The following is a 27,632-nucleotide window of genomic DNA, read 5'->3' as shown; positions in this document are numbered from 1 at the left end:
AAAAAAACTCGACTATAAAATGACAACTTCACTCTTAAAAGAGCCCTTTTCCGACACACTTTGTATTTATTGGCACATAATGTAGTAAAACCTAGAAATAGCAATCTAAAAGCAAAGTTTAATACTTTATTTTACCAAATTCAATCGAAAAACCCTCATTGGCTCCCCATATCAGCAGATGGAAATAGATGATTTCTCACACTTGGTACTTTGCTAGTGCTAGGTACTGAAATAAACAATTGCATTGTATTATAAAAATTAAAGCCCCTCCCTCCCCCCATACAAATGCACACGAGCCATCATTGTGTAAGAGAACCATTGTATTTTAGAGTTAGACCCCAGATCGCTCAACAAAAACAACATAAGCACTTCTGGAATCGACTAAACAAAGAGTTGATACGAAAAATCATGTGAGAATCAGCCCCTTGGTTGGCCACTAGCCTGGGCCGTCTGTGCTTCTACGAGGGACGCCTGTCAGAGATTGAATCGAAGTGTACAATTTGTGTAAAGACCAAAGCAGGCCGACCAAAGTGGCGTTTATCACTTGTAATTCGCAAGGATTTCTAGTCGATCACGAAAAATCCATATCATTAAGCCTTTCACCCCTACCGTATAAGTGCAAATCTGAGTTGTTCGAACTATGGAGGCCTTATATCACAACAACTACAACCAAACAAGATGGCGGCCAACAGCCACCAAAGAAAAAGGTCAGTAAGTAGAAATATATTTAAAAGTCAGAAATAGGGCCATGTCTTATTATGCTTTTTAATAACACAGTTTTAAAAAGCTTGTGCATCAAGATCGCCTTATCTTTTTTATTATTATATTACTCCATAGAGAAAAAAGGCCAGAGACCCAGCTACTATGAATGAGGGAGAGTTACAAAATATCGAGTACCACCGCAAGGTATGTAACATCTTGTTTTAGGTATTCTCTTATTAAGCATTTCATTTGTATTTTCTTATTCTAGACTCTTCCTTTTCCTGTACATGCCTTCCTAAAGGCACATGCCCAGCATTTGCTTAGGCGGGTGTGCAGTATAGGTTTCGTATGAAAAAAAGGATAATATATATGACAATCCTTCAATAAGAAATGATCAACGTTTTGGTGGCCAAAGGGGATGGCTCATAGTTCACTGCCTTCACTGTTACATACATTTCAAAGATTTGTAAATGTTCTATTAGATTCTGAGTTGAATGAGCAGGGTTTTGCACATACAACACCTACTGGATGCTATTGCAGTTAAATTGTAATGTTTTCCTGTGATTTATTTTACCCAGGTACATTGTTCAATTGCAACTGCAGCTAGATCACTCATTTCGCTAGGTCGTCAACTGGGTTACTTTGTGTCGCCGTCCCATCAGCAATCAGCATGTCTTGGCACAGACAATGGTAAGGAATATCCAAGATCTGAGCCCCATTCTATCAGTTTGGAAAAGCAAATTAGATATTGTTGGCCTTTTTCTGCCAGTGTCACTTTAGTTTAAAAAATATCTCCCAGGAGGTAAACATCAGACTGGTTTTATGTGTTGTATCACACTACATAGTTACAGCCATGGCCCTTTGTATTGTTTTCATCCTATAGAAATACCAAAAGAACACGATAATGCTGTACTTGATAAAGCAATGCACCACCATGAACATGAAACAGCCTCCTTGGTATCGTTGAATGGAGAGATATACATTTTGCCTTCCATGTCCTCCTTCCTCAATTCTGACGCCACAAAACTGCAACCTGTGATAGAACATGGTAAAGTAAAAATTGTGTTTTCCCAAAGATATAATTCTTGATTCATACTGAAAGTGAAGTGCATATACCATAAATGCTCTTAAGAAACCCCTTACTTTTTTTTCTTTTTTGGGGGTAGGGGGAGGCAGTGGAGGACTTTAATTAAGAGAAGGGGCCTGGGGACTAGGGTAGCTCAAAGTCTCTTTTTACTCTTGTCATGAAGGTATTTCTGTTATTAACAAAGAAATTTGTTATTCTATTTTATATAAACCAAGGGAAGGGCAGGGGGGGGGGGGCTTGAATAGAGTAGGGCTTAATTGATTATTTGTGGGAGGGGCTTAAAAAAGATGGGGCTTAAAGCTTTTTCATTTCAAACAGTGATGTGATATGTAATGGCATGAAAAGCAAATGTGGTCTTTTTTTTTTAGTAAGGTCATCCAGACCCTTTGATCTAATTGTTATTGATCCGCCATGGTACAACAAATCAGCAAAAAGAAAAAGGATGTAAGTGAGCAACTGTTTTTTAAATGTATTTGATTTATCCTCACTCTAATTTTCGTCACTCTCATAAATGTAATCACAGGTAAATCCTTTGCATTGAATCATTGAATGATAACTTGGTGATAAGATTAAAGATGCTTTTTCATTGAAGGTACTCTTTCATGTCATTGTGGCAAATCAAGGCCTTGCCTGTCCCTGAGCTTATTGCTCCTGGAGGCTTGCTCGCTGTGTGGGTCACAAATAAGGCCAAGTACATCAGGTTTACAAGGAGTGAGCTGCTGCCTTCATGGGGGGTGGATGTCATTGCTGAGTGGCACTGGATCAAGGTACTGTTGTATTAGTCGGCCACCCATTAATAGGACAACTGAATCCAAAGGGAGAAGGGGCACTCAGCCCCTGTTAAGGACAAAATATCTGAAATAACATCTGTCAAGTACAACCACCTAAATTTTCACACCCTGTTTAGGACAACCTTTTACTTTTACATAAAGCAAAATGTTAAGATCAGAACCCTGTTCAGCAGAAAGGAGAGGTTGGAATAGTAAGACCTGTTAGGACAGACAGTTTTAAATTTATATCTTGTTCATGAGAGGCCCTGACCCCACCCTATCAGGTGGCCTGCCCCTTATAGTCACTAAACTTGGCCCTAAGGGTGTCGTCCTTATGGAGGAACTATTTTAATATATAATTAAACAGCTCTTTTTCTCATATATCTTGAATACTAAAAAAAAAAAACATATTTTGTTACTTTTAATTTTCTTGTATTAGAAATAATTTAAAATGTTACTGTATATTGATTTTAAATCTTGATCTTTGGAATTTTAGGTAACAAAAACTGGAGAGTATGTTGTTGGCATGGAGTCAGCACACAAAAAACCATACGAGACACTCATCATTGGCCGGTGCAACAAGCAGATAAGCCACCAGGCAAGACAACAAGAGGGGGACTCTCTGCATTTAGACTCAACAGCTAAACCCATAGAGTATGCAACAAGAAACTATGGAGAAAGTTTACCAATCTTACCTGGTGCTTCTATTGATGGTGGTGTAAAACAGGTCCCTGAACACCAAGTCATTTGCAGCGTACCATGCCTGAAGCACTCTAGAAAGCCACCACTTGGAGGTATGTGTAATATGTGATTCTAGAAAACTGCCCTCCTCCCACCCCCCCTCAGAGCTCCCCCCTTTTCAAATCTCCTGTGATTTCCCAAGTACAATATTTGTTTGGACAAACCTCTTCTTTGAATTTTAACTTAGAAACCTCCCCAACGCCACTTCCCTACCCTAGCCCGAATTTCCAATTTCCATTGTGGTATGAATCCTGTAATGATATTACACATTGACTAAAAAATGCAATACAGTAGATTAAGAGTCAAATAACAAACAAATATTGGCTTTCTTCAGATGTATTCAAGGACTTTTTGCCCCGACATCCACACTGTCTAGAGATGTTTGCACGCAACTTAACCCCTGGTTGGACAAGCTGGGGAAATCAGGTATAACATAGGCCATCTGTACAGTATTCACTAGTCCACTTCTGTAGCTTAAACTTTTAAAACAAACTCAACCTAAAAGACTAAATGTTCTTTGGTTGGCGAGGGTCCCATATACCTAGGTCATACTGTACTACAACCTTTACTTATACTGTATATGTGTGTTACTAATGCAAACAACCAAAAAGCAATTCTTGTGCTCATCTAGTAAAATATCTATTGTTACGATCATTTCAGGTTCTTAAGTTTCAACACATTGGACACTTTGAACAATTGGATAGAGAAACTCCTTCCTGCAGTGGCAACACAACTTCTACAAGGCCTAGCATGGAGAAAGCTGATAAGCCTGAAGTTGAGCCTTAGACAAATGAATTGTAGCTAGTGATCCAAAAGGGTGATTCCATGCCCAAATCATTGACTTTTTTAATTTCAATTTAATCATATTCATTTCTACATAGATAGATAGTTACCATTTGTTTCATATTTAGTTGACCACTGTAAAATAGGATGAAAATAATTCTTCTCCTTCTTTAATATCACAAGTTGATACTAAGGTGACAGTTCTGATAAATGGATTGGTCCGCCCTATGTTATCACCGCCATACCAAACATTCGGCACATACTTCATAAGTTTGACTGAGAGTTCTGATACTTGGATATCAAGTTCCTGATAAGCCACATTAGCAGGGCGATTCCTTGATCCATTGTTCACATATTGGCCTATAGCTAAAGGGTTGTGTAGTGAGGAGCCAAGCCATGATGAGTCGCACGGTGCATATGGCCCTAGTTCATCTCTTTTGCCAATTGATCTATAATAAAAGGGTTGTTCTTTAGACAACTATAAATATTAAATGAGGACAATTTGAGTATTAAACTTTACCTGTAGATGATCTTTGATATCCCTGAGTCATTCCCATCAATATGAATACCATCAATACAGCGGAACACAAACTGGTTACCAACAGACTGGAGCATGATTGGTTCATAAGGCCAGTATACGGTACCAGGGTATAGCGCCACAAGCCTTCCTCTAGGGATGGAACCGCTAGTGACAAATACTCCCCTGCCCACCCCTGGTATGGAACTGTTCTGTATTTCTATTTGGTACCCAAATACATCTCTCATGACTTTGAGAGCTGACTGTGCACTGTAATTTCCATCAAGCGCATTGAAGAATGTTTTCAGGGATGAGAACAATTCATCGTTTGAGGCTACTTTGTCTTGAAAATTTGAAGGTACTTCTCTTACTGTCCTAAAAGAATAATAAAGTGCTTTAGCAATTGCATCTCAGGGTTGGGAAGAAAAGTGCTGTAGAGTTGTTTCTTTGAGGAAAAATGACACTGTGTACGAATCGCCATCAATTCGACATTTACTATAGAAGATAGGTGGGTGCTTCCACATTGCTCTTACCTGTTCTTTAGATTAAACACTATCCACGGAACGAATCTGTATTTGTAGTTTGTCCATTTCTCCAGCCATCTTTGCATTTTTCTGAACCAAAACAAGAGCCCGCAGATCCAGGGACACAGGTAGCTCACTAGTGCCCATTGCCCTTTCGGCCGATAAGAACGCCTTGCAGAAGAAGGCACGTGAGAGGCAAAAACCGAACTGCGAGTTGAAACTCGGAAAATATCACAAAATGCCAAAAGTCAAGGCTGAGAAAAAGTATCGACAGCACAGTCAGAGTGAACCATACAAACAAGGTATCCGCTTTTGTGATCTATTGGACCCGAGAAAGCAAGCTAAAGAAATATTTTTCTTTTGTTTACACGTTCAGTAAACACATGGTCGATTACTCACTTTATGATGCAGGTCTTCGCTTTCAAACCGAACATGGACAACATATTTTAAAGAATCCTTTGGTTATAACCAGCCTGGTCGATAAGGTAGATTATTTCACTGTTGTTGTTGTACAATGATATTTGATGGTTTGTCCTTAGCAAATACCGGGCTAACATTAACAGTGCAAACTTATATCAGCTGGTGAATATCTGAATCCTTTACTTATATTTTATATTAGTCATGACTTTCAAATACAGTATACATCGGCCCGTATACATCGCTGATTATAGTAAAACTTACTTACTTGATGAATTTTTACTCAAGATAATCATGTGAATCAAGCAAACTAGCAGGAAGGTCCATCTTAACATTTCCAGGCCATACACTGTAAGGTTGAGAGTCAGGCTTGCTTGTGTGTGTTGAAAGGGACAGAGGTTTCATTTTTCTTTGTATTTACTGAGTTGGAGGCCTATTTTCCTATATTGGGCTGCATGATAACATTGGTTCTCTCAGTCAATCCATTATCAATACCCATATTGTTTTCTTAGGCAGGACTGAGATCAACAGACACAGTGCTTGAGATTGGCCCTGGTACTGGAAATCTTACAGTCAAGTTGTTAGAGCAAAGTAAAAAGGTGTAGAAAAATGTTTTTAAACATAATCTGGACATTTTTCTCTCTTCTCCTGTAGCCATTTTAGTGGCATGTTATCAATATTTTATGTTGTATTTGCCACTGTTCCTTCCCTGCTAGCAGAGGCCTCTTTTCTACTGTATATTTCGCTGGGCTGGCGTTCGCGAGCAAAAGAGACCTCAGAAACAGTTTTTGTTGCGCATGCGTGAGCGTTTCTAAATGACAGAGACCTGTGCCAAAACCCGTACCATCGTGCGAAAGCTGTCAATATGATTTGCATGGGTTTTGTCGCAAATTATGAATGAAACTACGGTTAGTTCTCCTCTTCTAAAAAAAGTAAACAACTGTTCAATTTCATTCATATAAAACGTCAATAAAAAGATTGGACAGCAAACGCCACAAAGACTAGTTTTGTTTTGTTTTTGGGATAAATTTCAAGACATCTGGGTAGGCGAGTTTCTTCAATGTAAATATTCTTAATTAAACTTGAAGAAAATGTTACCAAACTTTTTGGTAAACTTAGATTAGCTTATTCCAAAAGAATATGTAAAAGCTGTAAACGGAAGATTAGCTTGGTAGTCGAAAGAGAGAGAATATTTCTACGGAGGACGCCGTTTCGAATACAGGCTTATTATCTCTCAACGGATATATGTTTCATGCATGCACTAGTCATTGTAGGCTCAAATAGTGGCCAGTAATTAATGAACGGAGCATGAGCTTTGGGTCTCCTGTCCACAATCCTGGATGGCGGTTTGATCAAACAAAGTTTCGACCCATGGCAGAGGTCTCTTTCCCTTGCGAATGCCAGCCCAGCAAAATACAGAGAAAAGAGGCCTCTGCTAGCAGGTAACACTGTTACATAATGTTTTATTTGAGAAAGTATTTTGTGGCTACAGGTCATAGCATGCGAGCTTGATCCAAGGATGGTTGCCGAACTGCAAAAGAGAGTTCAAGGAACGTAAGTATTTTTGATTTGATGTTATAACCACCCTTCCTTCCCTTTCAATAGAAATGCGTTCCAGCTTTTAGTTGTGAAACAACAACAAAAAGCTTCTTATTTTGCATTTACAAATCAGCCAGACAGTTTCTTTGTTGAAAAAGGGCATATTTTCATTGAAAAAAAATTCTTCTCTTTGCTATTTGGTGTGACAACCTTAGCCATTTCAATGTTTATTTTGGCCTGAATTTGCCTCCCAAAAAGTCATATAACTTCTTACTGCAGGTCACCTATTTATTTTATTTGTGTTGTGTAGACCATTGCAAAGTAAATTAAGTGTGATGGTTGGAGATGTACTCAAGACGGATCTGCCATTTTTTGACGTTTGCGTTGCCAACTTACCATACAAGGTACTGTGTATTTTGTTGTTCTCTTTTTTTTTTTTTCTTTTTATTCAGTGCAGAGTGGGCATCCAATGTCTTACCATAGTTCTCTTTTTTCAGATCTCCTCTCCTTTTGTTTTCAAGCTCTTGCTACACAGACCATTTTTTAGGTACATTATATCATATAAACAAGGAGAATCTCCATATAAAAGACCTCCATAATGCACCCATCCTCCATAAATAAAACTTGAAAAATGATCATATGATTTCGCCTCTTACTTAAAGACATGTGGGTGACTGGGAAAGCCTAGTACCTTTAGCCGTCATCATGTTTTCTGTTTTCTGGGGGAAGCCCTGGTGTTTTAGGATAATTATAATATTAATCAGTTTGTAGAAGTAAACTACGTAGCTTTCTGTAGTGTGTGTATTTGAAATTGTTGATTTGTTTTTATCTTGTTCTTAACATAAAAACAGCAAAATCTTTGCCAAGTTGCTTAATGTGTAATCTTGCTTCTCTTTAGGTGTGCAGTCTTGATGTTTCAGAGAGAGTTTGCTCAGCGTCTAATTGCAAAACCAGGTGACAAGCTGTACTGCAGACTATCCATCAATACCCAACTCCTCGCTCGGGTGGACCACATCATGAAGGTTAGGAAGGCCAGAAGAAGGCTTGTGCAACTTTTTAAAGAAGCCTAATGCACTCAAAATGTCTTGAATTGGGCTTGATGTTACTAAGATTAACAGCATTTGTCACAATGTGCAACTAAGGTTGCCACACCTTTACAGTAGGAAACAAATATGTTGAAGAGAAAAGAATTGATATGTGTGCAGAACTTAGAAATGTGTATCTAATTACTAAAAACGGCTTTTTTGTTAATGTATCACAGGTTGGTAAGAATAATTTCCGGCCTCCTCCAAAAGTAGAATCCAGTGTTGTCAGAATTGAACCAAAAAATCCTCCACCGCCAGTCAATTTTAAGGTGTGTAGATAGCTGTTGATGGCTTTGCTCCTTTGATTATTTGTTTAGCTTATGCTTAGTCATATTGTTTCAGGAATGGGATGGTCTTGTTAGGATTGCATTTGTGCGCAAAAACAAAACACTGTCAGCTTGTTTCAAGTAAGTTTAGGTCAACTAATGTGTCTGCACATACAAATGTAAAATACATTTTCTTGCTTTGTAGTTTCAGTTCAGTTTTTTCCCTTTTATTCACTCTTGCTTATTCCCTGCTAGCAGAGGCCTCTTTTCTCTGTATTTCGCTGGGCTGGAGTTCGCGAGGAAAAGATACCTCTGCCATGGGCCGCAAGTTCGTTTGATCAAACCGCCGTCCACGATCGTGGACGAGATCCAGAGCGCATGCTCCGTTCATTAATTACTGGCCAAATTTTGAGCCCACAATGACTAGCGCATGCATGAAACGTATATCCGCTGCGGGATAATAAGCCCGCATTCGAAACGGCGTTCTCCGTAGAAATATCACGCGACGAATTATAAAAGAAGCCATTCAATGCCTTATCTTCATTCAGGATTTTCTCTCTTTTGACTAACGAGTCAATCGTCCGTTTACAGGTTTTGCATATTCTTCTGGGAATAGCTGATCTACCAAAAAGTTTTGTAACATTTTCTTCGAATCCAACTGTGCGATATTCACATTGAAGAAACTCGCCTGCCCAGATGGCTTGAAATTAATCCCACAAACAAGACAAAACTCGTCTTTGCTGCGTTTGTTGTTCAATCTTTTAAATGACGTTTTAGGTGATTTAAATTGAACAGTTGTTTTCTTTTTTCGAAGAGGAGAACTAACCGGAGTTTGATTCATGATTTCCGACTAAACCCATGCAAAGTATATTAGCATATTGACAGCTTTCACGCGATGGTACGGGTTTTGGCACGTCCGTCGCTTATTAATGCAAACGCATGCGCAACAGAAACAGTTTCGACCCATGGCAGAGGTCTCTTTCCCTCGCGAACGCCAGCCCAGCGAAATACAGAGAAAAGAGGCCTCTGCTAGCAGGGAATCTTGCTTACTTCGTATTCATGAAAATTATCAACTGTTGATAATATTAAATTCTGTGTTATTCACAGTAGATTAGTGTGGGGAGTCACCAAAAACATCACTTAAGTGGACCTCTTTATTTCTCCTCTTTAGTTCTAGACCAGTGCTTGAGGTGCTTGAAAAAAACTACAAAATACACTGCTCATTGAATGGCATTGTAAGTAAAGTGCACATACCAACATGCTGAGGATACAAAACAATATTAATAGTGCTCCACTCCAGCCTTAAAATTAATATTATTATAATTTAGGCGCTAAAATAACCTTTTACAGTCTGTTGATAAAACGCTGACCTGACAAAATGACCAATAAATTGCTTTCATTCAGATGGTTGATAGTGACTTTGACATGAAAGAGAAGATACAACAGATACTTAGTGAGAGTGAGAATGACAAAAAGAGAGCACGGACCATGGACATCGATGACTTCCTGGCGTGAGTAGCCTTTCTAAGTGGAGGAAATAATGATGTTTTTTTTTTCTACATTGTTAAGTTATGTGCATACTGATAGATCAACTAAATGTATAGTAATGGACTCTACAGTAGTTCCCAATTTGGCAATGGCATTGACCCTTTTAATTAGTAAGTCTGTTCATATTATACAGTAGCTCATTTTTATTTACAACTTTTTTTTTTCTTCTTTTCAGATTACTCACATTATTTAACTCAAATGGTATTCACTTTGCATAGTTTTTATGTTCAACATGTTCGCATTATTGCTATTATATTGTAAATATCATTCAAATAAATGAAGTAAATGGGGAACGCCAATGGTTTTTCTTTTTGGAACTAGTATTCAAAATCTGAATTTGCGCTTGCGCTTATCCGCAACTCGTTTTCACTAAAACAAAGCCCTTGTGCTTGCGCTTATCCGCAACTCGTTTTCACTAAAACAGAGCCCTTGTGCTTGCGCTTATCCGCAACTCGTTTTCACTAAAACAGAGCGCTTGCGCTTATCCGCAACTCGTTTTCACTAAAACAGAGCCCTTGTGCTTGCGCTTATCCGCAACTCGTTTTCACTAAAACAAAGCCCTTGTACTTACGCTTATCCGCAACTCGTTTTCACTAAAACAAAGCCCTTGTGCTTGCGCTTATCCGCAACTCGTTTTCACTAAAACAAAGCCCTTGCGCTTATCCGCAACTCGTTTTCACTAAAACAAAGCCCTGGTGCTTGCGCTTATCCGCAACTCGTTTTCACTAAAACAAAGCCCTTGTGCTTGCGCTTATCCGCAACCCGTTTTCACTAAAACAAAGCCCTTGTACTTACGCTTATCCGCAACTCGTTTTCACTAAAACAAAGCCCTTGTGCTTGCGCTTATCCGCAACTCGTTTTCACTAAAACAAAGCCCTTGCGCTTATCCGCAACTCGTTTTCACTAAAACAAAGCCCTGGTGCTTGCGCTTATCCGCAACTCGTTTTCACTAAAACAAAGCCCTTGTGCTTGCGCTTATCCGCAACTCGTTTTCACTAAAACAAAGCCCTTGTGCTTACGCTAATCCGCAACTCGTTTTCACTAAAACAAAGCCCTTGTGCTTGCGCTTATCCGCAACTCGTTTTCACTAAAACAAAGCCCTTGTGCTTGCGCTTATCCGCAACTCGTTTTCACTAAAACAAAGCCCTTGTGCTTACGCTTATCCGCAACTCGTTTTCACTAAAACAAAGCCCTTGTGCTTACGCTTATCCGCAACTCGTTTTCACTAAAACAGAGCCCTTGTGCTTGCGCTTATCCGCAACTCGTTTTCACTAAAACAAAGCCCTTGTGCTTACGCTTATCCGCAACTCGTTTTCACTAAAACAAAGCCCTTGCGCTTGCGCTTATCCGCAACTCGTTTTCACTAAAACACAGCCCTTGTGCTTGCGCTTATCCGCAACTCGTTTTCACTAAAACAGAGCCCTTGCGCTTGCGCTTATCCGCAACTCGTTTTCACTAAAACAAAGCCCTTGTGCTTGCGCTTATCCGCAACTCGTTTTCACTAAAACAGAGCCCTTGCGCTTGCGCTTATCCGCAACTCGTTTTCACTAAAACAAAGCCCTTGTGCTTGCGCTTATCCCCAACTCGTTTTCACTAAAACAAAGCCCTTGCGCTTATCCGCAACTCGTTTTCACTAAAACAAAGCCCTTGCGCTTGCGCTTATCCGCAACTCGTTTTCACTAAAACAAAGCCCTTGTGCTTACGCTTATCCGCAACTCGTTTTCACTAAAACAAAGCCCTTGTGCTTGTGCTTATCAGCAACTCGTTTTCACTAAAACAAAGCCCTTGTGCTTGCGCTTATCCGCAACTCGTTTTCATTAAAACAGAGCCCTTGTGCTTGCGCTTATCCGCAACTCGTTTTCACTAAAACAGAGCCCTTGTGCTTGCGCTTATCCGCAACTCGTTTTCACTAAAACAGAGCCCTTGTGCTTGCGCTTATCCGCAACTCGTTTTCACTAAAACAAAGCCCTTGTGCTTACGCTTATCCCCAACTCGTTTTCACTAAAACAAAGCCCTTGTGCTTGCGCTTTCGTCTGTGCTTATGCTTGCGTTACTATACGGTAAAAAAGAGCCATTTTGAAGTATTTTTACGGCTTTTAAAAGAAAATAAACAAACTTCTACAAACCAATTTTTTTTCTTCTTTCAGTATATCATTTTTCCGTATATATTTAACTATTTGAGCAAATAAAAAATGGGGGTAACCGGCTTTGTTTTTCTGTCAAAGCGATTTTAAGTAAAAAACGCGTGCCTTCTGCTTTGTTTTCTTGTACAACTGTGACGCGCGCGAGCAATACCGGAAAATTCGAACAAACAGCGCGCGCCACTATGCGCAGAAGGGGTGCGCAGTGCAATTCAAGTGAATTACCTTAATATTTTGTGAGGTGTGGCTTTCCCAAGAGGCTTAACAAAACAGCCCCCAAAGCGCTGGGCCCGGCAGCAACCATAATAATGCATGTGTTCTAAGGTGTGTCGAAGGTTGCGTTTGCGACAAGAATATTGGGCGCAATTTTTTATTTAAACATTTGTATTTTTCTTTTTTTGTTACACTGAAGATGAGGCAGTTTTTTTGTTTTAGCTCACGCTCTGATACTCCGTGCGACCTGACCTTGTGTTCTGCTGTCGGCTGACAAAACTGCAAATTTGCTATTAACTTGCGAACATTTTTCGCCGTAATAATTTAAAAATCGGAAAAACAAATAGGTTGATCCACGCCATGCTCATCTCTCTTTTGCTTTTGTGTGGCAGTGCTGTGAGAACGGCTGACACCTAATCCATCGATGGAGCAGTCATTGATGAAAACTTTGTACAAGGTAACCTCTGCCTTACCTCCAGTTTTCATGTCGCAGTGCACCATGATTGGCGTCCGGTCAGCGGTAGGACCGATCCAATACTCGCCCGTCCCGAGTGTCTTATCCGCGTGAACCCGCAAGGAGCTATCAAAAATTATTGTCATATTTCTTTCTCCGAGACCTTTGATTTATTTACACAAATACATAAGGCAGAATTTCAAACGATTTTTAAACAAATATTTTTTTCCAGGCCTACCACATATTCTTTTCTCAAAATAAACGAACAGTTCTCTTTTCCCGTACTGGGATGGCTGCTTTTCTCGTGTTTCGCTATTTAGCTCACGAATGTGTTACGCTAGTTGAAAGTTCACACTTCTACAGGCGAAGCTATCAAGGCATCTTTGAAATCATCCCCAAAATCTGTGCACGAAAAACGGATCGAAAGTGAAGCCCGTCAAGGCGCCTCCTAGCTCTCACTGAAAGTCACACCCGCAGTTTTCCATGGGTGAGATTCTTGCGAGGAGCAAAATCACGAAGATGAGAGAAGCGGCCGTGCTCTCTAAAGTTCGGATCAATTCAAAATGTGTAGTTCCAGAAAATATCCATACCCCTTCCATTGAAGGGGTCGGAGGTTTGGCCCCCCACCCTTCTGTAATTTCCATTTTTTGGGGCCAATTTTGACCCTCCCCACCTGGATTTTCCGGATATAGACTCGGTAACCCTCACCCTCTCTTTGGAAATTTAGATTTCACAAAAATGTTATGAAAATCAACGACAGACTTGATCCGAAAAGCGTTACGAATAATTAACCCGTCTTACCCTCTCAAAACGCCCCTATCTAAGGACACGTTGTTTTGTTTTGATAATGGAAAAACTCCACTGCAAAATAGTTTTGCATTTCGTCGGCTTCAAAAATGACAGCCCGACGCAATGCATTGCGGACATGGTGAGTTGGGCTTTTTAATAAAACTTGTGATTGCGTAAACATAGCGTAAAATATATATTATTACTATATTTCCTTGTACTGAAAATGATAAGGATAAATCCCCCCCCCCCTCAAATGGATATAGGGTGTGATTGTTGAATAGAACCAAGAGGGAATTACATTCGCTATTTTTACTGTAATTATAAAAAAAAGATCTACAGTTATAGTAAAAAAGTATAAAAACAGTCTGCATGCATGGTTGTGAAAATAACAACACATCTCATAACACGAACTTTCGTGGAGTGCACAAAATAGATAATCGGTATGGCTCAAACAAGCAATCAGTAACTGATACAATTCTTGTGTAGACCGTAACCTGTCCCAGTTGGTTGGCAAACCGACACGCGGGGACAACTACCTGGACTTATTACTCACTACCTTTGTTGAGGGCGTCACTAATGTACGCGTTACCAAATGTCCTGGCGTTGCCGTCCCATAGGATCATCGTGCAGTGACTTTTGATCTTCATTTCGCTCCACGCTCGACGTGACAACACTCTTCCCTCGTTCAACCTAAACAAAGCGGATATCACGGGATTAAGACCTTTGCTCTCTACAGACCCGCTGGAATCTGTGTTGTCCCTTGCCTGCGATATTGAGGAAAATTGGAGAAGCTGGAAAGAGGCCTTTTTTGACCGTATTAGATTATTTGTTCCTTCACGTAAACCTCGTAAATATGTCACTTCTCCGTGGTTCGATGGTGAAGTTATACACGTGATCAGGAAAAAGGCACTCCTGAAGGACAGTTCTCTGCTGTGGGATAAATTCCGCCTCCTGCGCCGCGAGGTCAAATACTTAGTCAGAGAGAAGCGACTCGCCTATCTACAAGCCGTTTCTGATTCGTTTTTTCAAGCCCTGGTCAGCCTTTGGTCATACTTCAACCGCCAACTAAACGACCGACTCAGTTGAACTTGATAAGACGTCGTATTCCACACCTGCAGACAAAGCCGAAGCTTTCAATCGTTACTTTTTTATCAGTCTTCAACAGAGATAAATCGCTACCCGATGACCTGCCCTCCACGCCTTACACCGAGAACACAAACGAGGTGCTTGATTCTCTCGAGCGTCTAGACCCCTGAAAGGCACCTGGCCCTGATGGTTATCACCCTAGAATACTCAAGGAATGCGCAAAGGAGCTTGGCTCTATCTATAGTCTCTTTAGGAGGTCGTTGCGCGTCAGGAAACTACCAATGGACTGGAAATATGCTAATGTCACACCTTTTTTCAGGTGTGTTAAGTCGGTAATTCCTAATTACAGATCAATATCCCTTCTTTCCATTGTTAGTAAAGTGTGTGAGAGATGAGTCCTGGTCCAGCTTCTAGAGATATTACGTGAGTTTCTCTCCTCCCTTCAGCAGGGCTTTATCAGCGGTAGATCGTGCGTCACTAAGCTGCTATCGGTTCTGCATGAACTCGGAGCTGCCTTAGACGCTGGACGGAAAACTGACGTCATTTATCTGGATTTCTCCAAAGCTTTCGACTCTGTGCCGCACCCCAAGCTACTGCATAAACTGTCTATGTACGGAATTAGTGGTTCTCTGCTCGGTTGGTTCTCCGACTATCTGACTACCAGATCTTAACGGTTTTTAGTTGACGGTGCGTTCTCACCCTGGTCTCGGGTGGAGTTCCCCAAGGCAACTTGCTTGGTCCGTTTCTGCCCTTGATGTATGTTAATGACCCCCTTGGATAGTGTGATTCCAGTCACCAGCATCGCCCTGTTTGCAGACGACATAAAGTGTTCTCGTTCCATCAAGACTACAACCGACCACTGTGTACTAAAACAAGACCTGGACTCGCTAGCACTGGTATGTTAATTAGGGGCTCTCCTTTAATACTTTGAAATGTGAGATCATGCGAATATCTAGGAAACGCCTCAGCGTAGCTCCGTCTCTGGCGGTCAGCCCCCCCTATACCTTGGGTGGCAACGCCTCGGTTGTCCCTTCCTGCAGGGTATTGGTAAAGATTATCTCATCAAGAAACTGATGTCTTTACTTGATTACTCTGGACAGACAAATCAGACAACTGATTGTGATATTATCGAACAGGAATCTATTGTAACTGAGCAAGAAACAACGGATCCAGTCGAACTCTCTGAACCGTGTAGTTCAAAGGTCGCCTTAAAGGACAGCTCAGATCAAAAAGGTCATGATGACCGATATCAAGAATTTCTCGATTTCAAAGAAATGATGAAAGGCTTCATTGAAAAGTTTGACAAGAAATTATCCGATCTTAGTATGGATATGAACGAGCAACTAATTCTAATCAAAGATCTGGAATGCCAACAGAAGAATAGCCGGAAAGAATTAATTATGGAAATGGATCGGAAGCTAGACGAAACAAAGCAAGATAAAGTCCTTGCTGATCTGAAAGGTTTGCAGAGCTCACATTCCAAACTTGGAAATAAAATTCGCGAGACTAAATTAGACCTCGAAAAATGTGAGCAGCGATTGACATTCATAGAAACCAAAATCGAAATGGACGCTGAAGAATCCAGCGACGATGACTCAGAGGACGAAGAGAGCGGCGAGCCATCGGATTCTGAACAAGTGGAACAGGTGGAACGACAAATTAATACACAAACAACACTGCGGACGACAGTGGCTAGCAGCTCTAGTATCGTAAACTCTCCAAACACGAACGATTTGCCGCAGCTTGCTTCTAGCGGTAATATTGAATCACCAATCAATGGAAATCAACAACAAATAGTCGACTCCTCTCGCACAACCAGAGGCGAAACTGAACCTAGACCAGCCCAGACAGCAACAGAGAATACGACAAGAGGAAATGCTACGTAATAAAACAAAATTAGCAGAGGTGGTTGATATCATTCAACAACATGATATCTTCGGAATTGTGGAAACTCATGCTAGTCAAAATACAGATTTAGCTGTCGAAAAATTCAAGCATTTCATAAAAACAAGACCAAAATCTGGTAAAAAAATTTCTGGAGGGATCGCACTCTATATAAGCAACAAAGTAGCAGAAGGAGTCGCGTACTTACCTTCGGAAAACCGGAATATTATATGGTGCAAATTAAAACGAAATTACTTCGGAACGGAAAAGGATATCTTCCTAGGTACCGTCTATTTTAGTCCTCAAAATTATGAACAAACAAATGATGAGGATTATATGTCTGATCTGGAAGAGGATATTATAAAATATCTCGGCCAAGGGGACGTCATTCTGCAAGGGGACTTCAATGCTAGAACTAGTGAACTAACTGAACATATTAATTTTGATGAAGATAGATTTTTAAGCCTTCCTGATGATTATGAACTCGATGTACCATCGCCAAGGTACTCTGAGGACCACTATACTGATAGCAGAGGAAGATCACTGATTGAGCTTTGTAGTGAAAGTAATTTACGAATCGCAAATGGAAGGATAATTGGCGATTTAACAGGGAAAAAGACATGTTATCAATACAACGGTACCAGCTTAGTCGACTACGTGATAAGTAGCAATAGAGTACGGCAGAAATTTCAATTTCTTAAAATTCACCCATTGCTTCCACATATTTCTGATCATTGCCATATAACATATAATATAAAGATTGGAAACAAAATTACGGTAACACAATCAAAAAGCTTTGCTAAACACGCACGAATATTCTGCCACGGTACAAATGTAAAAGAAAATGTGGACTCTATTCTTCGCTCTGATATCTATCGGTCTAAACTGGATAACCTAGTCAGTCACTGCGATACCAATTGCCCAGACACAGCAAGCAATATCACATCAAGTTTTACAAAGCTGCTAGTTGAGATCAGTGAGAAAGCGGGTTTTAAATACGGAGACAAGCAGAAATGTCAAAAAACAAACGCACCATGGTTCGACGAGGAATGTCGATCAGAGAAGGCAAACCTTAAACGGTGTGGAAGGAAGATATGTAACTCACCCAATGACAGTGAGCTAAGGCGGGAGCTATTTTGGAAGAAGAAAAAATTCAAGAAATTATGTAAGCGTAAGAAATATCAATACAGAGCAAGCGGTATCAAAAATTTGGATTTCAAAGATAGCAAAAAACTTTGGCGATCACTTAAGAATCTATTCAGCGTAGGGAAAGACAAAAAACAACAAGAATGTGATTTAGAAATAGAAAGCTTACACTCACACTTCATGGACTTAAACAAAACTACAACTACAAATTTATCCATACCTAAATGTAGAGACCAGACGGGTCCTTTAGACTCAGAGATACGGCTAGAGGAGGTAAAATTAGCTATAGAAAACCTTAAAAACAACAAAGCTCCCGGTCACGATAATATACTAAACGAGCTACTAAAATATGGTAAAGATACTTTACTACCCTACCTAACTAGGTTATTCAACATCATTCTTAGGTCAGGAGTGTTTCCACAAGAATGGAATCTGGGTTTTATTATTCCAATTTTCAAAAAAGGCGATCGCTCTGACGTCAACAATTATAGAGGAATAACACTTTTATCATGCCTCAGTAAGTTATTTACATCTATACTTAATTCAAGACTCTATGACTACCTTGTGCAGAAAGGATATCTAAAGAAGGAACAAGGGGGGTTTAGGAAAAAACACTCAACAGTAGACAGTATATTTATTCTGAAAACCGTTATCGACAGAGTAGTAAAAAGCAAGCCCAAGAAGAAAAACAATATGCTTTTCACTTGCTTCATAGACTTCCGAAAGGCCTTTGACAGCATTCCTAGAGATAAACTATTTGCGAAAATACAACAAGCTGGTATTTCTGGAAACTTTTACGAAGTTCTAAGATCAATGTACTCCAATGATATATCGTGTGGGAAGATAGGGGATTCAATTAGTGAAAGTTTTAGATGCATGGTTGGGGTAAAACAAGGATGCATGTTGAGTCCAACTCTTTTTAATCTGTTCCTTAGCGATTTACCTGATACCTTAGCGAAATCTTCAAGTGCCCACATCTTAGGCAACACAAAATTAAATTGTCTTCTGTATGCAGACGACTTAGTACTTTTCTCGGAAACAAGTAGTGGTCTGCAAGACCTTTTAAATAGACTTTCTATCTACTCAGAAGAAAATAGTCTAAAAGTCAATACTTCAAAAACTAAGGTGATGATTTTTAATAACATAGGCAAAGTAATGAATAACTATCAATTCCTTTTGAACAGGGAACAATTGGAAAATGTCAAATCTTATAAGTACCTAGGGCTAGTATTCAGCGCGGTAGGAAACTTTAACTTAGCAAAAGAGGAGCTTAAAAAAACCGCACTCAAAGCTTTATTTAAGTTAAGGAAAGATCTCGGTATTCACTTCAGATCAGACATTAATCTTACATTAAAACTGTTTGATGCACTGATCAAACCAATTTTATTGTATGGCAGCGAGGTATGGGGTGCCGATAATAAAAGCTGTGTTGATGATAGAGATCCGCTTGAATCAGTACATCTTAAATTCTGTAAAATGTTACTAGGAACTGGAAAAACGGCTGTGAACAATGCGTGCAGAGGGGAACTAGGCAGATATCCTCTTTGTATAAATGCAACATATAGGAACATAAAATACTGGATCAACCTTCGGTCAAAAGAAGAGGCCCTCTCAAAAGTAGTTTATACAGAGTGTGTAAATAACCCTCACGTGTCCTACTGGACCCACAAAACAAAAGAAATAATTTTCAAAGCGGGTTTTGGGTTTATGTGGCTCTATCAAAATGAAACCGACCCTACATTGTTCCTTGATATTTTCTCTAAACGACTTAATGATATGTATTTTCAGAAATGGCATGGGGAAATTTTCAATGACCAAAGGAAAAACAGTAACGAAATGAACAAACTAAGAACTTATAGAACTTTTAAAGACAAATATGAATTAGAGAATTACCTTGTAGCCATCCCTAATGTGAAACATAGAGTTGCGCTAACAAAACTAAGAATAAGTAATCACCAATTGCAAATTGAGAAAGGCAGACACACGAGGCCTTACACAAAGGAAAAAGATCGGATTTGCCCAACATGCAAAAATGACGTGGAAAATGAATTTCACTTTCTAGTACAATGCCAAACATACAAAGAGCTACGAAACTCAGTTATCCAAAATTTGCAGCGCAATCAAATTACACAAAAACGCCTTTTCAATTTACTAATAAATCCGCCAACTCAATTAGCAGGGATAGCTGCAAGGTACATTTCCGAATGTTTCAAGCTAAGGGAAACGCTAATATGAAAAATTAAACCTAAAGCACAATAGAAATCTGAAGTAAGCAGAGCATAAAAAAAAAAAAAAAAAAAAAAAAAAAAAAAAATACAAATAAAAATAAAAATAAAAAAAGGAAAGGGGAAAAAAGGGAAGAAAAAAAGAAAAAAGAAAATACAATGTAAAACTAAGTAGTAACTAAAAACAATCAGAAAAGATTTAGAAAAAGAAAAAATGAAAGAAAGGAAATACAATGTAAACTAAAACTAAGAACAATCACATAATAGCTGTTGTACGTCTTATATACGTACTATTTTACCTTTTTTTAAAATTTTTTGGTCACTAACCGATGTAACTTTACTGTTTCAAGGGACCAATAAATAAAATCTGTCTGTCTGTCTGTCCCTTCCAAGGGACCTCGGGGTAACGGTCAAAGCAGCATTGTCACCAGTTTACTTCCGGTCGATTACGTAGAAATCTCCGATGATTTTTAACGGAAAACGCGAAAAATATTTCAAAATATAGTAGTCTATTGGAAGAATAGTGTGTCTATTGGAAGTTTCTTCGAGGATGTGATCGATAATTTAGAGCGGATGGCCTGTTAAATATCTCGGATTCTAATAGATTCTATTGTCTTTTAACGGTTGAGGTTTCCGTCGGACCTCCGGAAGTAAACTGGTGACAATGCGGCTTTAATAACACCTTTTCGTGGAGCCTGCATGTCTCTGTTGTCGTTAAGCTAACCGAAAGCTCGGGTTTTCTGTGCCGGCATTGTGCGCAAATAGGGCCTGATCGCAAGAAGCTGCTCTACCTCTCCTTTGTTAGAAGCCACTTGGGTTACACAAGCGAGGTTTGGGGACCCCAGACCAGCATATCCGATCTCAGCGTCAGCGTGCAGCGTTGAGCAACGCGCTTTATTTTATCATGCCATCCTAATCTTTATCTTATTTTTCTTGTTAGTTCTGTAAAATTAGTGTTGTCCTGTCACGTGTAGTGTGTCGGAGTTAGCAATTCCCTCGTCACGTCGTGACGGAAGCCTCTAAATAAAAATAAATAAAGATATGCAATATGCAATATAGCTTCACGTACGCACCCATGTTTTAAGAAGCTTTAGAAGATTTAGAACAATCTTACAAAATGCTCTCTTCTTTTCATAAAAACTCAGAATGCAGTTTCGGAATTCTTTTTCAGCTACTTCCTTTTACCATTTCTGTCCACAATGAAAAATAGGTATATATAATACTAGGTTTGGCGGGGCACTCCTCATTATGCCCAGATATTCACGTGACTTTGAGGGGGGAAGAACCCATAGGGTGACAGCGACATAATTATAGAACAACTTTCTGGCCATCCAGTGCCCTAGAAATGTTCTTAATGTTTCTCTTTTCCTCTCCTCGCCCTTCCCCCAATATTTCGGGGCCCGCTAAGAAAACCTAAAGGTGTTGGGCCTAAAGTTTGAATCTTTTCCTTTCGCGGTGATCCATGCGAAGCTACGCGCCAGTCTTGACGCAGGCTGTGTTAGTACATGCCTCGCTCGCAGGTGTTTTAACGCAGGTCTATGTTAGTACCGAATCGCGGTAATCCATGCGGTACTTGGGGGACCCTTATTTGCTCTTGACTTCACTCCAACAAGACAGTCTCTGAGCCCCGTAGCACTCTGCCAGACTGCCTCACGCAACTCCCTCATCTTCCAGCAATAGATAATAGGGTTAATGCAGGAATTAGAGAAAAGTACCGACAATGAAAGCCTTACAAGTATCGGCGACAGAAAGTAATTTTGTGTGACCTCCCAGTATGCAAAGGCACAAGCGAAAGGCGTGGAACAAGCTACAAACACAAAGTACACCACGAGGCTATTCATCACAGATTTCTTATACCTTTTGGTGTTTGCAGTGTTATGAGCATTAGAGCCAGTCTCTCCACAAGCGGTTACGCTAGACTCGACCACATGAATCTGAGTCTGATGTCTTTTGATCACCTTGTAGATTTTAAAGTAACTCACAATAGTAATTCCAAAAAGAACTACTATACATACGTTTACAATTAACGTGTAAATCTTGTTTCCAAGTATGTACCAAATGGCCACAAGAAAAAATGAGAAAGCCCAGAAAACAAGGCAAACGGCGATAGCTTTCTTTGCAGTAACAATCGCGGGATAGCGAAGATGATAATGCAAGGCGAGGAATCGGTCAATGGCAATTGCTGTTAGGCTGAACATAGAAACACCGCCAAAAACTGTCCCTGCATTCCCAAATATCGTGGCAACATAGCAGAAAGTTCTGGGCCAGTTATCGACTTCAAACTCCAAGGCTGCATAAGCTATCATTATCGGCTGAGCAATTGCCCCGACAGCCAAATCCGACAGAGCAAGGTTAGTCATGAGTACCATAGACGGCGTATGAAGCGCTGGTGTCCGCCATATCGAGATGAGTACTAATGTATTGAGGACGATGGCGGGAAGAATTGTGATCCCGTTCAACCCAAAGATTATGGCGAACTCGGTCTGCGTTTTAGGGCCTTTCTGGGCCCATGTGGAGTAAAAATAACACGAAAAATTGTTTGTCATGTTTGCGCAAATTTGGTGTCAAGTCCAAACTATCGTTAGAACACGCTTATTCCACTTGAAAGAAGCATTCGTCTTCTCTCTTCTTTGAGATGTGCAGGTTGTGTCGAAGTCTTTATAACATTTTATCCAGCCACGCTTATCTCATTATTATTTGTTAATTTTCCTAATTAGACCTCCTACATATTTTAATTGATTCTTTTTCGATTCGTCAAACCGAATTGAGACTGATATCATGAATATGATATTGAAATGACCATTATTGTATTATGACTTTTTTCACAAACGCTGGGGCTACGCTTAGCGGGCGTCTAGGATTTGGATAAGATTTGGGTTGAAAACCAGCGCGACTCTTTTAATTATTTCCCTGAAAGTTCCGGATTTTGTCGTGCGCAGCTGTATGCTGGAGTAGGGAGACATGAATACAAAAATCGTTCCTATGTTTCAATTGATAGTTATTTGACAAATAGTGTATAAATTGCGGGTCTTCAAAGGAAATTGCATTCAAATACATCCCTTATCGTTTCGGTTTGCAGCTGTGACAAAACAAGCCTAGTGCAAAATAAAATATTTTTTTTAAATGTCACTAAGCTATGCTGTTGCATATTTGCAATCACCCCATCATATTTCTCTTTATATAGTTGCACCATTAAAAAGAAGTAACATGAGATGAAAGGGATCACATTATGGGAACCTATTACTAGTCGGGATAATTTCGGCATCATCGCACTCAAAAGAATGATATTTATATCGCTTCAACTTCGTGTCATTAAAACGAACAATAGTCGTCGTGATCTTGAATAGAATCTCGACCGCCCAAAAATTGGTAATTTCTTATTGAAGGACCGTAAAATATTGTGCCTTTTCTCTATGATTCCCCCTCCCCTCAATAGTTTTAAAAAGTTTTAAAGGTAATGAATATTAGTAGTAGGGGTGTGGCTGGCTTTAACCCCCATTGTTTTCTTAATGTTTCTGCTTCGTGCCTCCCCTCCCCCCAAATCCAATATCTTGAAGCCCGCTACGGCACTGAAAATAAGTATACGCCGGTTTGAGACCTAAAAGTTTTAGACCTAAAATGTGAATGTTTTTTTTAGCCAAACTACAGTCAGTTAGGCAAGCCACGGAATATTATTAGCGTCTAAAGGTAGCTACACACTAGTCGAAGCAGCCTGCGTTAGTACCGAATCGCGGTGATCCATGCGGTACTTGGGGGACCTTTATTTGCTCTTGACTTCACTCCAACAAGACAGTCTCTGAGCCCCGTAGCACTCTGCCAGGCTGCTTCACGCAACTCCCTCATCTTCCAGCAATAGATAATAGGGTTAATGCAGGAATTAGAGAAAACAACCGACGTTGAGAGCCTTACAAGTATCGGCGACATATAGTCATTTTGTGTGACCTCCCAGTATGCCAAGGCACAAGCGAAAGGCGTGGAACAAGCTACAAACACAAAGTACACCACGAGGCTATTCATCACAGATTTCTTATACCTTTTGGTGTTTGCAGTGCTATGAGCATTAGAGCCAGTCTCTCCACAAGCGGTTACGCTAGACTCGACCACATGAATCTGAGTCTGATGTCTTTTGATCACCTTGTAGATTTTAAAGTAACTCACAATAGTAATTCCAAAAAGAACTACTATACATACGTTTACAATAAACATGTAAATCTTGTTCCCAAGTGTGTACCAAATGGCCACAAGAAAAAATGAGAAAGCCCAGAAAACAATGCAAACGGCGATAGCTTTCTTTGTAGTAACAATCGCGGGATAGCGAAGATGATAATGCAAGGCGAGGAATCGGTCAAAGGCAATTGCTGTTAGGCTGAGCGTAGAAACACCGCCAAAAACTGTCCCTGCATTCCCAAACATCATGGCAACATAGCAGAAAGTTCTGGGCCAGTTATCGACTTCAAACTCCAAGGCTGCATAAGATATCATTATCGGCTGAGCAATTGCCCCGACAGCCAAATCCGACAGAGCAAGGTTAGCCATGAGTACCATAGACGGCGTATGAAGCGCTGGTGTCCGCCATATCGAGATGAGAACTAATGTATTGAGGACGATGGCGGGAAGAATTGTGATCCCGTTCAACCAAGAGATTATGGCGAACTCGATCTGCGTTACAGGGCCTTTCTGGGCCCATGTGGAAAAATGGTAACAAGAAAGGTTGTTTGTCATGTTTGCGCAATGGTGTCAGGTCTTGAGACTCAAGATTGAAATGATACTAAATAAAACTATTATTCAGAACATTCTTACGTTCTCTAAGAAGATGCAGTCGCCTTTCCAGTGAGCAATGAGTGATGAGTTTACTTTGTTTTATACCCCACTTTTGTCCATCGTTGTAAGAGCACTTGTCGATGTGCAGGTTGTGGGGTTTCTAATAACATTTCTATCCAATCTTGATTTTTTCATTATTTGTCCATTTCTCTAATAAGACTTCCTACATATTTTAATTGATTCTGTTTCGATCAGTCAAACCGAATTGACACTGATATTATGAATATGATATTGAAATGACCATTATTGTATTGACTTTTTTTCACGAACGCTGGGGCTACACTTATAGAAAAAATAGTTATTTGACAAATAAAGAGTATAAAATGCGAATCTTCAAAGGTAATTGAATTCAAATACTTGACTTATTATTTTAGTTTGAAGCTTTGACACACAAAAAGAGCTTAGTATAAAGTGTTTTTTTTTTTTTAATTTTTACTAAGCTATGTTGTTGGCTATTTTTTAAGTGTTACTAAGCTATCCTTTTGTATAAGCTTTTAAGTGTTACTGAGCTGTGCTATTGTATATTTTTAAGTGTTACTAAGCTATGCTTTTGTATAAGCTTTTAAGTGTTACTGAGCTGTGCTATTGTATATTTTTAAGTGTTACTAAGTTATGCTTTTGTATAAGCTTTTAAGTCGTGTTACTGAGCTGTGCTATTGTATATTTTTAAGTGTTACTAAGCCATGCTGTTAGAGTTTGCTTTCATTGCTTTTAAAAAATCTTTTCAATGTGTCTAACGGTATAGAGCGTCTCTTTAAAGGGCTGTTTAATACCTACTCCTTTATTGTTATCCTATGATGTCTATGATGTTTAATCACAGTTTTTCTCAACGACACTCGAAAAGAACTTTTTCCACATTTTTGTGGTTTCAGGCCACTTTTCGGGGAATGATTTTACAAGTAGGTAATTGCTCGCAGGTCAACACTTTAACACTTGTATCTGTCTGCATACATCTTATCCTAATATCAATACCTTGAATATCCGGCATGTCAAGAAACCCGCACAACTCGCTACACTACATTGCTCCTTTCTTTTCTTCAAACTGACACATATACTTATATTGTTTTCCATATAGTGCAAAATTTAAATCAAGTAACATGAGATGGAAAGGATCACATTATGCGTACCTTTTACTAGTCCAGATCATTTCGGCATGATCGCAATCATAAGAACGATATATCGCTATAATCGGTGATGATATACCTGTGTTACCTTTGACGTGGGACAAAGTGCTATACATCATGTATCTCTGTGGACGCATGCATCATTTCGCGCCTGAGAGCTCAAAGACGTCCAACTTATCTGTCTCCCATTACCCCTCTTGGTAAGCACCCTATTACTTGTGATTATATGCATTTTACATGTAGTCCTTGTACATTGAGTGTATTATACATCTATATAGTGCCTGTATATTATACACCCATCTTATGCTCGCATTTCGGGCATTTTACATCTGGTACAGAGTGGGACTGAAAGGTGTATCAATGGCTTATGACATATTGTAACTGCATTATTCCCTTGTTATAATTCATACATCATCTACGTGTAAGAATGTAGCTGTTTGGGACACCAAATGGTAGTTTTTCACCACCCAAACCTTTCACGATGTGCTGTTTGGCAGTAGTTACTTTTCTATGCCCCTACAAATAATCATGGGGGGGGGGGGGGGATAGGATAATCATGGGGGGGGGATAGGAGCTCGTCAACTGATCCCGCACCGCCTTGTCTTTATTATTTGTTATTGCAGTTTTTTTTTCGTTGTTGTTTCTTGTTATGAAGGAATTATTAATCTATGCAAAAGTCGTTTCCGACACGTCAGTCAGATATTTACTTTCACTTTCCATTCGACATTTCACTTATTTGCTTTACGTGGATCTCTTCATTGTTCGACTAAGCATGCGTAGTTACTCTTAGCAAAACAGGTTTTATATTTGCCAGACTTAAATAACAGTTTAACGATTACCTTTATCCTAAATCTTACCGCTGTTACATTACTTAATTTTGCATATTACTATAGTCAAACTTTTCCTTTTATCCTGCTCTTTGTATTTCTATCAAAGGAATTTATTCTTAGTCATTTATTATTTCATCGTTGATTTTCTTCCCAAAGTCAACACCCGATATTCTATTCTTACATCATCCTTAAAACCAGTTTGACCAGTTTATTAATGAGATTAGTATAATTTGAGCAGCATAGTAACTAGCTCTAGGATTGTACCGTAACTGTTGCGAGGACACTACACGGCAGTGCTCTAGGTTGGTTTAGTCAGGGCTGTCTAAAGTTGGCTTTGTCAACTTTCCGGGAAAGAGATGTTCCTTCACTACCTTCCGAAAGTACTTGCCTTCTTACAGCCAACCTCCCGCTAGCCAGTGGTAGCTCTACCATTTGTAAACACTCAAGCGGTGCAATAAAGAACAACGAAGACGGCCAACCCTTGCTCAGCGTGTACGATCCCCGGCTACCCCTAATACAATAAAAGTACCACACACAAAAACCTCGTAACATTCTGTTTTGCCGAGCTTGGATTCTTGAATGCTGGAAACAATAAGCTCATAACACTTTATGGAATTGCTTGAAATTTTCAAAACAGGAAAAAAAACGTGCCAAGTGTTTGGCATTTTTTGGATGGGCAGAATATTCAAATATCCCCTATGCCTTGATTAAAACTCGATAACGACTGAATAAGCATTCTCTTCTCCTTGGCATTTTTACAGTCGCTAATAGTTTAACGCTGACTGACAGTATGGATATTGGCTTGAAAACGAGTACGTCGTCGACAATTTTAACAAAGTCATTTGAGTCCAGGTTTTGTTCAGCTGATTTGAACGGGCAGCTTTGTCTGTCAACCATTAGAGGGTTACTCAAAATATATTTATATAAAGACAAGATTGGT

General features: G+C 39.6%; 5 protein-coding genes across 5 annotated transcripts; 2 read left to right on the top strand and 3 right to left on the bottom strand.

Moving 5' to 3' along the window:
- Positions 1-350: 350 nt before the first annotated feature.
- LOC5516356 (N(6)-adenine-specific methyltransferase METTL4) lies at positions 351-4,613 on the top strand. The gene is made up of 9 exons (XM_032386172.2): positions 351-707; positions 838-906; positions 1,281-1,392; positions 1,586-1,750; positions 2,158-2,233; positions 2,382-2,556; positions 3,056-3,353; positions 3,635-3,726; positions 3,961-4,613. Exons 2-9 carry the CDS (start codon positions 865-867, stop codon positions 4,084-4,086), a joined length of 1,086 nt encoding a protein of 361 aa, XP_032242063.1. The 5' UTR covers positions 351-707; positions 838-864; the 3' UTR covers positions 4,087-4,613.
- LOC5516325 (SET domain-containing protein 9) lies at positions 3,621-5,255 on the bottom strand. Its single transcript, XM_001636346.3, has 3 exons — positions 5,134-5,255; positions 4,604-4,975; positions 3,621-4,532 (listed from the first exon to the last, which is right to left on the bottom strand). The coding sequence occupies exons 1-3, from the start codon at positions 5,208-5,210 to the stop codon at positions 4,208-4,210; spliced, it is 774 nt and encodes a 257-aa protein (XP_001636396.1). The 5' UTR covers positions 5,211-5,255; the 3' UTR covers positions 3,621-4,207.
- Positions 5,256-5,277: 22 nt separating this feature from the next.
- On the top strand, positions 5,278-10,272 carry LOC5516355 (probable dimethyladenosine transferase). The gene is made up of 12 exons (XM_001636383.3): positions 5,278-5,426; positions 5,536-5,609; positions 6,054-6,140; positions 7,034-7,095; positions 7,391-7,484; positions 7,578-7,627; positions 7,979-8,102; positions 8,342-8,434; positions 8,508-8,572; positions 9,603-9,666; positions 9,836-9,942; positions 10,155-10,272. Exons 1-12 carry the CDS (start codon positions 5,363-5,365, stop codon positions 10,195-10,197), a joined length of 927 nt encoding a protein of 308 aa, XP_001636433.2. The 5' UTR covers positions 5,278-5,362; the 3' UTR covers positions 10,198-10,272.
- A 10,581-nt stretch (positions 10,273-20,853) lies between these two features.
- Positions 20,854-23,493, bottom strand: LOC5516324 (alpha-1D adrenergic receptor). The gene has a single exon (XM_032386114.2). It carries the CDS (start codon positions 22,461-22,463, stop codon positions 21,459-21,461), a length of 1,005 nt encoding a protein of 334 aa, XP_032242005.1. The 5' UTR covers positions 22,464-23,493; the 3' UTR covers positions 20,854-21,458.
- LOC5516354 (alpha-1D adrenergic receptor) lies at positions 23,485-27,393 on the bottom strand. Its single transcript, XM_032386113.2, has one exon. It carries the CDS (start codon positions 24,637-24,639, stop codon positions 23,635-23,637), a length of 1,005 nt encoding a protein of 334 aa, XP_032242004.2. The 5' UTR covers positions 24,640-27,393; the 3' UTR covers positions 23,485-23,634.
- Between the last annotated feature and the right edge of the window lie 239 nt (positions 27,394-27,632).

Source organism: Nematostella vectensis, chromosome 1 (assembly GCF_932526225.1).
Source record: "Nematostella vectensis chromosome 1, jaNemVect1.1, whole genome shotgun sequence".
NCBI lineage: Eukaryota > Metazoa > Cnidaria > Anthozoa > Actiniaria > Edwardsiidae > Nematostella > Nematostella vectensis.
The sequence above is the reverse complement of the archived record's forward strand: the minus strand, read 5'-3'. Positions and strand labels throughout refer to the sequence as shown.

What these genes read in the sequence shown, in the direction of transcription:
- LOC5516356 (XM_032386172.2), top strand. Translation starts at nt 865, where the DNA reads ATGAATGAGGGAGAGTTACAAAATATCGAGTACCACCGCAAG. An exon ending in ATGTCTTGGCACAGACAATG is followed by an intron (nt 1,393 to 1,585) that starts GTAAGGAATATC and finishes TTCATCCTATAG; the next exon opens with AAATACCAAAAGAACACGAT. An exon ending in TCAGCAAAAAGAAAAAGGAT is followed by an intron (nt 2,234 to 2,381) that starts GTAAGTGAGCAA and finishes TTTTCATTGAAG; the next exon opens with GTACTCTTTCATGTCATTGT.
- LOC5516325 (XM_001636346.3), bottom strand. Translation starts at nt 5,210, where the DNA reads ATGCAAAGATGGCTGGAGAAATGGACAAACTACAAATACAGATTCGTT. An exon ending in GTGTTTAATCTAAAGAACAG is followed by an intron (nt 4,976 to 5,133) that starts GTAAGAGCAATG and finishes TTATTCTTTTAG; the next exon opens with GACAGTAAGAGAAGTACCTT. An exon ending in ATATCAAAGATCATCTACAG is followed by an intron (nt 4,533 to 4,603) that starts GTAAAGTTTAAT and finishes CTTTTATTATAG; the next exon opens with ATCAATTGGCAAAAGAGATG.
- LOC5516355 (XM_001636383.3), top strand. Translation starts at nt 5,363, where the DNA reads ATGCCAAAAGTCAAGGCTGAGAAAAAGTATCGACAGCACAGTCAGAGT. An exon ending in TGTTAGAGCAAAGTAAAAAG is followed by an intron (nt 6,141 to 7,033) that starts GTGTAGAAAAAT and finishes TTGTGGCTACAG; the next exon opens with GTCATAGCATGCGAGCTTGA. An exon ending in CTACACAGACCATTTTTTAG is followed by an intron (nt 7,628 to 7,978) that starts GTACATTATATC and finishes GCTTCTCTTTAG; the next exon opens with GTGTGCAGTCTTGATGTTTC.
- LOC5516324 (XM_032386114.2), bottom strand. Translation starts at nt 22,463, where the DNA reads ATGACAAACAATTTTTCGTGTTATTTTTACTCCACATGGGCCCAGAAA.
- LOC5516354 (XM_032386113.2), bottom strand. Translation starts at nt 24,639, where the DNA reads ATGACAAACAACCTTTCTTGTTACCATTTTTCCACATGGGCCCAGAAA.